Source organism: Sceloporus occidentalis, unplaced genomic scaffold, assembly GCF_023333645.1.
Source record: "Sceloporus occidentalis isolate IW3139 unplaced genomic scaffold, rSceOcc1.0.p SCAF_3, whole genome shotgun sequence".
NCBI classification, from domain to species: domain Eukaryota; kingdom Metazoa; phylum Chordata; class Lepidosauria; order Squamata; family Phrynosomatidae; genus Sceloporus; species Sceloporus occidentalis.
In genome coordinates this window covers 208,952,568-208,967,473 of record NW_028316983.1, presented here as the reverse complement: position 1 = coordinate 208,967,473, position 14,906 = coordinate 208,952,568, and the positions used below count along the sequence as shown (strand labels likewise).

The window sequence follows — 14,906 nt, the reverse complement described above, 5'->3', positions numbered from 1 at the left end:
CATGTCTTTTTAGATTGTAAGCCTGCGGGCAGGGAACTGTCTAACTAAAAGGTTGTATGTACAGCGCTGTGTAAATTTATAGCGCTTTATAAATAAAGATTAATAATAAACACCCATGTGAAACACCCCTGTTTTCCAAACCTGTTCACCAAGCTCCAGAGTCTTAGGCTGCAGCTCCCTTCTTCTCAGCCAAAGTCCTGCTTCCCTAAGACCAGGTGCTCAGGAAGGGGACCTGGAGCTACACCTAATAGAACAATAGACTGCCAACAAGAATACAATCACACATCCACTCAGGTCACACAAACAATCAGTCTTGACTCAGTATATAAAAGTTCACCAAACTATAATAGAGCAATAGACGCTCACACAAGGAAGTTTTCATTAGGCTCAAACAACCCAACAAAGTCATCCAAAAGACTCTATGGGACTGGGGAGGTTTAACCCCAATTATTATTATTATTATTATTATTATTATTATTATTATTATTATTCCTTACCTGCCTCTCCCCATTGATCAAGGTGGGGAATCTCACTTACATCACACCCAGGCAAAACATCCTGTTCACCAAGCCTCAGAGACTGAGGCTGCAAGGCTCAACTCACTTCCTCTGAGCAAAAGCCCCATCACCATACTCTCATGGGGGCTACAACCAATAGAACAATAGAGTGCTAATGAGCGCACAATCTTGTGTATTGAGTTTAGGAAACTATGAAAAAAAGGTGGGGGAATTCCAAATCAATAAATACAATACTTTGCATGTATACATGTATGCATACAGAATGATTAAAAATAAATATATTACAGTCGGCCCTTCTTATACACGGATTTTTTATACACGGATTCAAGCATACACGGTTTGAAAATGTTCCAAAAAAGTATAAATTTACCTTGATGTTCCATTTTTTATTAGGGACACCATTTTGCTATGTCATTATACTTAATGGGACTTGAGCATACACGGATTTTGTTATACACGGGGGATCTTGGAACCAAACCCCAGCGTATAACAAGGATCCACTGTATACAGTTGATTATTCTAAAATAAAAATGTCTTTATCAGAAAGTTCAAAAGTACTGCATTCTTTTAGATTTACTATGTTGATATTCACAACCTCTGTCCAAAGTAAATCACACTTCAGTTCAAATCTGAGCTTCCCCATACCATTATGTTGTCACCTTGAACCAGTCATAGTTTCTCAGCTGAACCAAATTCAAAGAGTTGTTATTAGAGGCGGGATACAGACCGCCCAAAAAGGGCAGTCTATCCGCGCTTTGTTTTTCTGCACGAGTGAGCCGCAGCGGACAAATTGCGTGGCTCCCTCGCACAGCAAAAAAGACCCGCAAAAAGTGGGTCCTTCTTGCGGCGCCATAAGGACATCGCAGTGCGCCAATGGCACACTCATGATGTCCTTATGACACCAGGACGTGCAGACACTAAGCGTCCATCGCATCAACATGGCAGCGCCCATGTGTACAGGGCGCTGCCATTTTGACGCCCCCGTCATGTGCTAGGGGTGAAGCCAATATGGGAGGAGTGCCCTCGGCCAACCCCTAGCATGTGATGGGGGCGCCACAAAGGACCGTCTAGATCAGGCCAGAATGAAAATAAGGAAGGGGAAAATAATGTGCAATACTTTGAGTTTCAGGAGGTAAATTTAATGCAATAAGTTAAGAAAGATCCAGGCCCTGTCTGCACAACCCAAATAAAGCATCCCCCCATCTTTGGGGTGGGGGGTGGGGGTGGGGTGGAGGCAGACCAGACAATGCACAGCCCAAACCCAATGTCTGGTGTAAACAGACTAGGTGACACATTATATTCCTTTACTCTGGATTATCCTTTGCACTGGATCTTCCCAGATCTTCCTGGAAGATCTGGAGCCCTCAGTTCTGATGCTGAGCAGCTTTTAAAAATATGTCCCACTGAGCCACCTGTCACATCCACTGCTATTTACAGTCACTCGCTCTGATGTCAGAATGAGGCATCCAGCCACGTGTTGGCCCTGGGATAATCTGGACAGTATTTGTTGTTTAACCTTTGGGGCATAAGTTTATCACTTCTTAAAAGGGGGTGCTAGAAGGGACATGGTGGCTTAGTGGTTAAGATGCCAATTCTAACAATCGTAAGGTTGGAAGGTTGGCAGTTGAGACCCAAGTGCTGCATTACGGGGTGAGCTGCCATCACTAGTCCCAGTTTCTACCAACCTAGCAGTTCGAAAGCATGTAAAAGTGAAAGTAGATAAATAAGTAGCACTTATGCTGGCTACATGGCCATGGAGTCATCTTCGGATAATGCTGGATCTCTGGCTTAGTAAAGGAGATGAGCACCATCCCTGACAGACAGTTACAACAGACAGTTACAACTAGACATTCATGTCAAGGGAAACTTTTCCTTACCTTAAAGGTGGATGCTGGACATCATTAGCTAAAGGACTTGACTCCTCCCTCTGCTCCAGACCACTTTCTGCATTATTTACCACCAAAAATCTTTTTTTATAATAGTGTGTGACAGTTCTGGGTACTAAACAAATTCTCAGGGAAGCCTAGAAATGCAGCTAGCTCAGATCATCCACTCTATTTTCTATTCAAAATCAGATAGTGTTGCTGATAAGAGTCTTACTTTTGGGGAAAGAATCAAATGTTTCTCTGCCTCATTATGGAAAAAGTTGAGTGTGTATTTTATATACAATAGGAGCTATGTTTAAGCAAGTTATTTACAAAAAAACCCCGGTCAAAATTATATACATGGTATAGAAAAGCTGCTATCATCCCTATGCTCTTTTTCAAGCCAATAGGCTTCCTCTTATGTGCTTGTTAGCAATCTGTAGTAATCCAAGATGTGTTAGTGACTTTAAGATAAACCGCATTCTGTCATAATAAAACAATGGCCCTTTCAGAACGATATGAATTCTTCACTCAGTTGCCTATTTGCAACATTAAAATGCATTCAGTGAATACTGAAATGGAATTTTATATTGTAGTGCTGCTGTAGAACATAGTAATTCATCTCCAGAGGGCTCAGCTGAAAGGATCACATTACTGGCAGGTGCTCCAGAATGTGCATTGGCTTCTTACAGCATTACAGGAAGAACTTAAGATGCTGGTCATAACCAATAATACTCTAAAGAAATTAAGTGCTACATATTGTGAATGTTAACGCTTTTCTCATAACTGTGGATAGAGCGTGCCCAAAGAAGGGTGACTAAAACGGTGAAGGGTCTGGAAACTATGCCCTATGAGGAACGACTTAGGAAGCTGGGGATGTTTAGCCTGGAGAAGAGAAGGTTAAGAGGTGCTATGATAGCCCTGTTTAAATACTTGAAGTGATGTCATATTGAGGAGGGAGCAAGCTTGTTTTCTGCTGCTCCAGAGACTAGGACCCAGAGCAATGGATGCAAGCTACAGGAAAAGAGATTCCACCTCAATATTAGGAGGAACTTCCTGACAGTAAGGGCTGTTTGACAGTGGAACACACTCCCTCAGAGTATAGTGGAGTCTCCTTCCTTAGAGGTCTTTAAACAGAGGCTGGATGGCCATCTGTCGGGGATGCTTTGATTTAGATTTCCTGCATGGCAGAATAGGGCTGGACTGGATGGCCCTCGTGGTCTCTTCCAACTCTATGATTCTATGATTCTATGAAATCAATCTATGTCTGGTCTTGGTCAATTTCACATCTTAAATCTAGTCCATCTAATTTCCACATTATAAATGCCCCCAATTTAACCTTTTTCATATGCAATTTCCCTAAAATATGAATGTAGCATGCTGTTTTCCCCCAAATTATTCACATTTTGAATGCAGTTTCTTCTGATGTGCTGTTTTTTAAACAATATTTGAGATGAGGCATGCATTACAAATAAGTGTCTACTAATACGTATTATTAATCTTTGAAATACAAATTCCGTTTATTTTAAAATAAACTGACTTAATTTGTATTTCAAAGATTAAATAAAATTTTGCCCTACTCCTATTTATAATATTTTCTACGGTTACATAAGAATCTTATTAACTACAATTCCTGTGTGTCAAGTGGCCACACTACTGGGAGAATTCTAGTTTAAAAACTTCACTTTTCCAAGCTCTAGGGAGATTATCGCACATCAAATCCACAACAGGATAGACACAGGCTGTAACTGTCACCAATGGATCTTCCCATTCTTGAAAAGCAGCAGGAGAAGCCCGCATTGGATACAGGCTGCCTAGACTGATGGTTACAGCCCGGCACTGTTTTCGTGTGTGATAATCTCCTAGATTGTGAACAATAATATTGGCCAAAATCTAATTATGACCGTGGAAAAGCAAGTGTTGGAGAAAAAGATGCACAGGAAAAGAGGGAAGCAGGTGCTATGGTGACTGGGAGATGGCAGAAAAAGCCATCTTTGTCAGCAGATTAAGCTGTCATGCTAGTTCACAGGTTTCTCTTCTGACAGAGAAGACTTTCTCCACTATCCTCCAGCTTTACTACACCATGGTAGAAAACTGACTCACACCAGCACAAATGAGACTTCCACCAGCTCATGTCATCAACAAGATTCCAGACGTGTTTAGTAGCTGCTATCCACATTTGTGAAACATATTTAAGAGTTGTGGTGATGAGGAGACCCTAAAGCATCCACTTCAATTATTTAAAGGCCAATATGTTTCAAGACAGATTTCTATCCCCCTGGAACAACTCAAGGCCCAAAACAGACAGACCAAATAAAGCAGCTTCTGGACACTTTGGGGGGCATGATGTTTAGATGATGCCGGAAGCTGTGCCAAGGCCACATCGAGCCGGTGAGAGCCAGCCAAAAAAGAAGCAGATTTAATTTGCTCCTGCCAGATGCCGACTTGGAACTGTAGCAGCAGCCTGCTTCAGGAGCAGGCTGTGCAGTTTCTGTGATCCTGGCCCAATTGGGGCTAGAGCGGCCAGAGGCTGCTCCTTCCAGGCTATCTGCTTCAGCCCTCAAGTTACTGAACTCGTTTCACCAAGATCTCATCTGCATTGCAGAAAGAATGCAGTTTGACAGTACCTTAACTACCATGACTAAATGCCATGGATTTTTGGGATTTGTAGTTTTGTGAGATATTTAGTTATCTCTGTCAAAGAACTCTTGTGCCACAAGAAACTACAAATCCCAGAATTCCATAGCATTAAGCCATGGCAGTTAAAGTGGTGTCCAACTGCATTCTTTCTGCAGTGTAGACTAAACCCAAGTCAGGAGCTGACTTCCTATCCATCCCACATCATTGTAGACTAGGAAAGGCAAGAGGAGTGAAGTAAGCAGGGCTACAAATTTCACTGATCTCTGTCCATATCCAGTTTTCATTTCACTTTTATTTTTGGCATTTCTGTGTTGAAAGTCAAAATTGGCTCTCCTATCCTTTGAAGTTGTCTGCTTCTGAAGCAGAAGAACGTTACATACTACCTGCTGTTTTGGATAGGATTCAAAGGGACCTTTGAACCATATCCAAGGGATCTGCTACTTTGGATAGGGTTGTATCAGGAGAAAGTATGCAGAATGTTCATGTTTAAATTAGTTACATTACATCTCAGTAAAAGGCATTTGACTCAAAATATATTGGGTCTCAATAACCACCAAGTCTCTCTTTTGAGGCTTCTCTCTATCTCTTGATCATGTTCTTTTTTCTTAATATCAATAAACTGAAAAGTTTTCCATAACAGTCTACAGTCTTTTTATATGGCTTAAAACAGATGTGGGCAACTTGTGGTCCAAGGGCTACTGGCATCTCTTTGGCTAATTTTTGAAAGTCCCCTGTAAGCCATGAATTCAGACTAAAAATTACATTAATACAGAGACATGCAAACAACAAAATTATGGGAGGTAGACAGGTACCATAATTCTCTTCAACTCCTTCATTAGGAAACTACTCAGACTATCTGGTACTTGCAATGATTGTATCTGCTCAGCCTGCATGCGAATCCACAGCTAAAATTAAATTGTCTATTCTGGTTTTGATTTAAAGTTTTTCCATGGAAAATTCATCTGTATTTTTGAATGTCATCCAGCTCTACTGGTGTTGTTACGTTGGTTACTACAATCTATGTTCCCAGAATTTTGTTTAAAGGGGCATGTTTTGCTTATGGGTATTTTGCATCATAGTACCTGTAAGCAAAGCATGGAGACTTTTTTGGTCTTAATGCTGGTTCAGTCCAAAAGACTTAAATGTCATAGTAATGCTGATGGTGTGATACAAGCATTAGAGTGAATCTGTCATAAAATATATTAATTCAATAAATGCTATTATTCAATGAATTTCTGCCTCTTTCTGCATATAAAAATCTGACAATGATGGAATAAAATAGTTGGGTTATTGTATTCATATGGTCCAAAGGGAGGGAGGGAGGGAGGGATATTAAAATGCATTACTGGCTACCTGATACTTTTGCTCCACACTCCAGTAGATAAGAAATGATATGTTTGATCTCAAAAATGCCAGCAGTAAGAGTTTGGCCTGGTATTCTGCAAAAGTATTGTGTCCCATATCAATCCTGCATGTGTATGAAAAAAAGAATCCTAGCTTTGAATTAAGAATTTCCAAAGTCTAATAATAAATTATTGAAGCAGATTACTGGAGCTAATGTCTGTGAGTGTCTGGCTGAGGTTAAGCACTGAAAATTATTCCTTAATTATTCTGTTAGTAACAGACTAGCCCTACAATTAGGCAGCGTAAATTGGATGTCTCACATAGTATATTTGAGGTATCATGAAATGGCAGCTAATTATATATTGTTGTGCTTTTCCTACTAGGAATACATAGTTGTACTTGGGGTATTTTCCACTTCAAGTACCCAGATATTTGCCTAGCTTGGATGTTATGTGTCTTGGTTTTGGTTGCTGGGGATGTTTGTTGCTTTACCTCAGGCAGCATAAATTCTAGGTCAGTGAAAATCTACAGACCATTAGCATTAATCTTGCAGAAAGATTTATTTTGCTTTCTTGATTGGAGGGGAAAACTACAGGACATATTCATTTTGCATTTATGAATAACCCTGCAGGAAATATGTATTATTTCTATACCACATATGGAAAGAATATTCATAAACATTTGAATCCCAGATGCAGGTTTCTCAAGTGTCAGGAAACCTTTATGAGATGAATTCTGGATGTACAAGAATCTTTGTCATTTGGGTCTCATTTGGGCAGCTGATGACTTGTTTCAGTGGAATGGTGAATCTATTCTGGAGTTGAGTTCAGACTTTAAGGGAGTGATTCTTAATTCATGAATTATTCACGAATGTAGTTTTGGCAGCAGGGTTAAGCACCTTGGATAGATCCTTCAAGATTTGGATGAAAAGCCAGCTGCACTAACAGGAAAACAGCCAGCCATTATCACTGTCTACTTGAAGAAAGGAAGGAAAAACTGCAGTCTCTGAAACTTTTCTTAACAGGGTTTTTGTCTGAACGTCCATTGACAAATAATATAATAGTGTAGCCCTCATCCCTAAAAAAAAGTTAAGTCTCAAATTATATGTAGGTTGAGTATCCCTTATCTAAAACCCCAACATCTGAAATGCTCCAAAATCCAATATTTTTTAAAGAGGTGGTTAAGATAATGATACCTTCACTTTCTGATGCTTCAGTGTAAACAGACTTGTTTCATGTGCAAAATTATTTTAAAATATTGCATACCATCTCCAAGATATCTCATTATATATATGCAAAAATTCCGAAATTTAAAAAAACTCCAAAATCTCAAACATTTCTGGCCCCAAGCATTTCAGATAATGGAGACTCAACATATGGTAACTCTGTGGCTGAGCTTGGACAACACTATTATTATTATTATTATTATTATTATTATTATTATTATTATTATTATTGAACACAATTCCCTGAATTACCCAGCCAGCCTGTCCATTGAGAGTTGAAATAAAAAAGTAACTTTTTAAGCTCTTCTACCATATAGTCACCACTTTTCCAATGTTGCAATACTACTGTATATATGGCTTTTCTCCTTACCTCAAAAAACAGTGCTTATAGGAAATTCGGATGATGCTTCCACAAGGCCAAATAACTTATGAGGAGGGTTGCAGCACATATGGTCTTTTGCAACCCTCAGTTGCATGTCTTCATGATTACATGAGAAATGATTTGATGTGACTACATTCCCTATGATGTATGATCTGAAACATCCCAAAGACAGGGTCAACCGGAGACAGTACCATGAAGGATGGTGGCAGTAGAGGGCAGTGTCAGGCTGCATAAACATGTGATATCTCTTGTATTCCTTGAATGTATATGTGTGTAAGGGGGGTCATCTGAATCCCCCTCCCCATCACCAGATCATTATGTAATGAAAGCAGAAGCAGTATATTTTAGCTGCTCAGCATGGAGGTGAAACTCAAAATCTGTCATGCACATGATTCTTCATGCACTGAAACAAGCAATCATCAATAAAGTTGCATCTAAGATAGACAGAAAAAATATATTAGCTTGCATATCCATTTGTCCCTCCATTGCTCTTCGTATGGTAGATTTTTGTACTAGTTAAGATTGTGGGATGCATGGTAAAAATCAGGTTTATCTCATCCACATCGGTTAAGCTCACTTTGGTTTATGTTCTTATTTTCCAGTGTTGTGTTCATTCTATCTTGTTTTTGGTGAATTTTTATGTATGCATTTACCAAAGGTACAAATTTTCAAGCAATTTTCCAGTGAATGAAGCATACTGGTTCATTGTGCCTTCACGTTGTTTCCGACATATGGAGACCCTAAGGTGAACCAATTATGGGGTTTTCTTGGCAACATTTATTCCAAGGAGGTTTGCCATTGCCTTCTGAAGGCTGAGAGTATGTGACTCACCTAAGGTCACCCCATGGCCAAGCAAGAGATTCAAACTCTGGTCTTCACAGTCATCGTCCAACACCTAAACCACTACACCACACTGACTTTCATTTTGTACCTACTAAACCCTTTTATTTAATTTCTTGCAAAATGCATCACAAATTTTGAAGGAGTAAAACGTTTGTGATCTACATGAATTCCAGTTCATGATTATGCTCTGAGGATCTAAAAATGATATATAGGAACACATTTCAAACCCATCCCATGTTTCATTATGCTTGGGATCCTGTAGGCTTCTTGGTTTGAGGCAGTTCAGCAGAGGTATTCCATCCCTTAAAATCCACTAAGTTAGTAATTGGCTCTATTCCAAGAATACATTCACTTACAGGCTCTCTGAAAGCATACTTTTAGTGTTATCCATTCTGGAGCCAAATGTCTGGCACTAAGGGTTTGAAAGTTTGGACACAAATTTTACACACATCTGAAAAAAAATCTGGAATCCATTCTTAGAAAGCCTTGACTAAACACTTAGGCTACTGAGATATCTGGAAGTCTTTCCCGCTCTTTCCTGTTCCATTCCCCCCCCCCCGCACCCCATCTTCTCATGTTATTGTGGGGGAAATCATAACTGAATACTGCATGGATAGTACCATAAAAATGCAAATTTATATTTGCATTTGCTGGAAATAGAGACCATATTATTGAAAAGGGCAGGGAAAATCTGTTATCAGAAATATATTCTTCTCTGCACTGTTGATATTCATTTAATATCAGTAAAACATGTAGGGTACATGGTTCATATGACCTGTGACCTTCATTGGGTACTGCAGGTATTGGAATTTACATGTGATTCATCCATCTCATATGTTCCTTGGGCTTAGATGTTGCTGCTGTGATGGTGAAATGCAGCCAGAAAGAAACAACAGCTGGCTCTTAATAAATTGGATTTAAAAATGGCCAGTAAAAGTAATCAGGCCAAGACACCATCAACACAGAAGTTCCTCTACGAGCTGAAAGTTTTATCTTCCAGGTTTCTCCTTCTCTGTTATGTTCAGAAAAAACAAATTGTTCTCATGTGTGTTTTGGGGGAGGACTCATATTGAATATAATTGAAAGGATGTCATATTGAGGAGGGAGCAAGCTTGTTTTCTGCTGCTCCAGAGAACAGGACCCGGAACAATGGATGCAAGCTACAGGAAAAGAGATTCCACCTCAGCATTAGGAAGAACTTCCTGACAGTAAGGGCTGTTCAACAGTGGAACACACTCCCTCGGAGTGTAGTGGAGTCTCTTTCCTTGGAGGTCTTTAAGCAGAGGCTAGATGGCCATCTATTGGGGATGCTTTGATTGGATTTCCTGCATGGCAGGGGGTTGGACTGGATGGCCCATGCGGTGTCTTCCAACTCTATGATTCTATGAATTCCATATGTTCACAGACCATTCTGCCTTAATCGTGTCTATTCTTCTCTCCATTTTTGTCCTGAAACTATTTATATCAATTTTAATTATCAATACTTTAAGATTCATGGACCTATATATATATCTCACAAAAGCAACTGCCCTGAGCGTTCAAAGTAGGATAGGATGTGAATATAGGCACAGAAGCTGTGTTCAGAGAGAATTTATTACCTGATACTAAGACTGCATGTGTGAGAGTGTATAAAAACAGCACTCATACAGACTGCATCTGCACTGAAGAAATATGCAGTATGACTCCACTTTAACTGCCATGGCTCAATGTTATGGAATCCTGGGATTTGTAGTTTGTTGTAGCACCAGAGCACTGATAGAGAAAGCTAGATATGTCACAGAATAACAAATCCCAGAATTCCATAGTCATGGCAATTAAAGTGGTACCAAACTGCTTTATTTCTGAAGTGCAGACAAGGCAACAAACAGGCTTACCATAATAATGGGGCTGTGCAAACAGCCCCAAAGGGGTGGTCTCCAGCTGCCCCTTCTTCAGCAAAATTGAGGCCGCAGAAACCTATACGGGGCATCTTCAGTGCTGCGTCATGCAAATGCAGTACCAGAGGAACATCATGATGCCATGTACCATGTGGTGCAGCACGTGGCATCACAGTGTCCTGGAGGTGGAGCCAGGGCATGCATCGTGTAGACGCTATGCCCCAATTCCACCCCCAGGCCAGCCCAAAGTGCTGGTCTGCACAGGACTGATGTGACTATTATATGCTGAGGCTACAATCCCATACACAAAAAGGAAGCTTCGTACTGAATCCAGCAACACTTACATCTGAAAGCCTACGATTACATTATAAATTAGCTTGTTTTGGAGACTTATTAGGAATTTCATATTAGGATCCACCAATGTGAGAGTATTCAACTAAGGGTGGTAAGACCAGGAAGATTATTGCATATCGTTCTCATAACGTTACGAGATGGAACGTTCTGGGAACGGGTATTATCACATTCAAGAAAGTAGAACGTGATGGGAACGTAACGGGAACGCATTTTACCGCACAGCGCATCCCTTTTTCTTGAGAACGTTCCCATAACGTTTTGCTGTAGCGCATGCGTATTTCATTTTGAGGACTGTGTAAAGATGACGTCTCCACTCTGTGGTTGTTTTGACTCCGTATAACTTTGCTAACTTTGGACTTGTAAAGTTGCTGTTATGAATTCTATCTATATAAATATGTGTCTGTGTGTTTGTGAGTGTGCAGAGAACACACAGACACACACACACACACATATATGCACACATTAGCCATTTTATATATAATTTGTGTTTGTATAAGTATATATATATATTTGAGCGTCTGTGTGTGCAGAAAGCAGACACATACAGAGTCCCTTGGGAGGATTCCCTTGGGAGGGAAGGAAGGCAAGCCCCGCCGGAGCTTGTCCTCCCTCCCAAGGGAGTCCGAAGATTCCCTTGGGAGAGAAGGAAGGCAAGCCCCTATAAAATGTTGGGGCATCATATGCTGACATGTTTGTAGAAAATAGGATAAAACCTAAGTTACTTTTGTCAAAGAGGGCGCCGCATCATACCTGGGAGAGCAATAAACATTTTTGCATGCTCTGCGACTTTGGAGAACTAAAGAGAAGGGCATTCTTTCAGCCAATTAGGAGACGGAGGAATGAGAAAATGGAATTGGGAACAGATAAGAATACTGCACAGACTTCTTATGGAACGTTCTGAGAACGTTACAGCTCGCTGGGAACACATCTAATCTGTCCCCATCCTGGAAGGCATGTGGAACACATCGGGAACGTTCTAGGAACCCGATGGGAACACATACATGCGGTAAACTGCGATGCATTCCATTCCCATTGGGTTCCCAAAACGTTCTCAGAACGCTGTGCGATATTCTTCCAGGTTTCAAGACGCTACCTGGGCTTCAGTCAGTCAGAGGCAACTCAACGAATCCTACAGGCCTGTTGTGAGGATAAAAACAGGAAGGAGGACCTTCTATGCTACCTTAAGATCATTGGAAGAAAGGCAAACTATAAATGAAACAAATAAATAATATGGCAGAAGCTTTTATGAAGAGCAGCCTATTTAACTAGGCCTAGAGACAATATCCATTAGGTCAGTGGTTCTGCATTAGATAAAGAAGGTTACCGCACCGGGGATAAAGCGTTCCCTGATGCGTTACAACGGGCATGAGCAGAGCCGCGCACGGAGCGTGATGGGAACCCGATGGGGCCCAGAACACTAGTTTACTGCACAGGGAACACTGCCACCGCCGCCACGCATTCCCATCGGGTTCCCATCGGGTTCCAGGGGACGCCATTTCTGAGGATGGTTTCGAAACAGTTCCCAGAAATGGCATCCCCTGGAACCCAATGGGAACGTGATGGAAACGCGCGGCAGCAGCGATGGCGTTCCCTGTGCGGTAAACTAGCGTTCTGGGCCCCATCAGGTTCCCATCACGCTCCGTGTGCGGCTCCGCTCATGCCCATTGTAACGCATCAGGGAACGCTTTATCCCCGGTGCGGTAACCTTCAAAGAGATTTAGAGGATTTTGTACTAACCCACTGTGACCATACATTGACTTTATGAATTTATTTATATGTGACACTTTTGATCCACCCAATAAGAAAAGTTCTTTGGGCCTACTACCCAAAGTTAAATAAAATTAATTTTAAAAATGTAATAAATGCATGGTCATATCAAAGACAAAGAGTACATGAAAATATATATTGAAAACACCCATAAAAACTATATATTAGAATGAGTGAGGAGGAAATGAATGGTCTTTGCCAGATGCTCAGAAGATGACACTGTCATTTCTGAGTCAGCTCTTCATTCAATACAGTATTTATTATCTATGTTGTATTTATGGCTGGATCTGCACTGCAGAAATAATACAGTTTGCCACTGCTTTTACTGCTTTGGCTCCATGCTATAGAATCCTGGGGTTTGTAGTTTGTTCTGGCACCAGAACTCTCTGACAGAGAAGGGTGAATATCTCACAAAACTACAAATCACAAAATTCCATAGCATGGAGCCATGGCCATTAAAGTGCTGCCAAATTTCATTATTTCTGCAGTGTAGATGCCATCCATGAGAGACATTACCTTCATTCAGAATATGCACACCTCCATAAAAGCCTATGGAAGTGGTAAGGCTCCTTTTGTCACAGCATGAATGTCTATGTCATGTGTGTAGGGAGACAGCACTGGAGTTACTCAGCACATGCAAAACAGTACAGTGGTTTCAAAAGCCATTGGCTTCAAGAGGAAAACGAAATTGCATGGTATGGTAATATGAAACCTGAGCTTTTTCTTTTTACTCCACAAGCCCTAAAGTTCAGAAAAGAGTGCAGGACAAAATGAATGTTTACTTACGATATATTCCATGTTAGATGCAGGTGGGAAGACTTTGCCTCGTACTTGATTGTGATAATCCAGAATGGCAATCATGTCATTCTGCGAAATGTATCGTTTCCTTCTGGCTTTGGGGAGGCTTGTTGAATCCAGCTGAGTGTTCAAAGCTGCTTTAGCACTGGTGTAATTATTGGCTGATGGGAACATGTCAGTGGAATTGGGTAATTCTATGGCACTCATGTCACAGAAAAAGGAAATTAAGAGGGCACCACCAATGGCAGAAATTACTATCATTTTAGGGCCTATGAAGAAAGAGAGAGTGCTACTTTAAGACAGGTAGTTTGGAAGATCTGTAAAAAATAAAGAAGAAGAAGAATATAATTGGGATGAAAGTGAATTAGTTTTTCTTTATATCCTCTACTGCTTACCCAAGTTTATTAATGTAAGAAACAAAATTCAAAATATAATGTTTCCCAAGTCAAATAAAGAATCACTGTATCTCAAATCACCTAGCAACAGTACATACAAAATTTCCCTATGACATACAACTGAATTTATTCATACTGACCCTCTGAATGCAACTTGAAGGGGCTGCAAAGAGCAACTAATGTTCTGAAGAGGAAAAAGATAACATCCCTGCTGACTGTTAATGAATAGCTTCTGCACTCATTCTAGCCTAATATAAATTCAAAAGCAGATCAGCAGACAAGAAATGTGGGAAGACATGGAACAAGAGTTATCTCACTTGAACAGTTTAAAATGAGCCCAGCAAAATAGGATGTGTATTAATAAAAATGCATGCAAAGCAAACTGAGCTCAATGGCTTACCTCTTTGCAGAACCAAAAAGCCTAGAGCATTGTTCTTCCAAGTTAAACAGCTCTTTTCTGTTTGCTTGTGCAAACCCTTGGAAAGAGGAGTGTGTCTTATTACAAACCCTCAAAGGAAGAGAAGGAAGGAAAGAGAGAGAGAGAGATTGAAAAAACTGAGCTTTCTAGCTGCTGGCTACAGGAGCTGCTAACAGCTTTTATATGTTACAGTAAGCTACAAAGGGTAACTCTTTCCAAGAGTCCTTTGTACAGCTCAAATGAAAGGGGGTGTGGTTTTGCACAGAAAACACAGTGATTGGGTGCCATCTGTTTCTTACTCAAGGATATTAGAGATATTTTTTCACACCCCTTTCTCTCAAACTATGAAGAAGCAAAAACAAAAGTTTTCCTTTCCCCAGTTTTCTTTTATTTTCTTTTATCCCTTCCTTCTTCTTCTTTTGACAGTTGACATTCAGAGTGATTCCTCTGTTCTAATAATTGCCTACATAAAAATACCTA

The 14,906-nt window shown here is 40.4% G+C and overlaps 1 protein-coding gene across 1 annotated transcript in view; it reads right to left on the bottom strand.

The window, feature by feature from the left end:
• PI15 (peptidase inhibitor 15) overlaps positions 1 to 13,874 on the bottom strand; it is a 30,112-nt gene extending 16,238 nt beyond the window's left edge. Inside the window, exon 1 of the mRNA XM_089518907.1 lies at positions 13,602 to 13,874. Coding sequence (XP_089375033.1) covers positions 13,602 to 13,874 — 273 coding nt within the window. The remainder of the gene's footprint in view (positions 1 to 13,601) is intronic.
• Positions 13,875 to 14,906: the final 1,032 nt, after the last annotated feature.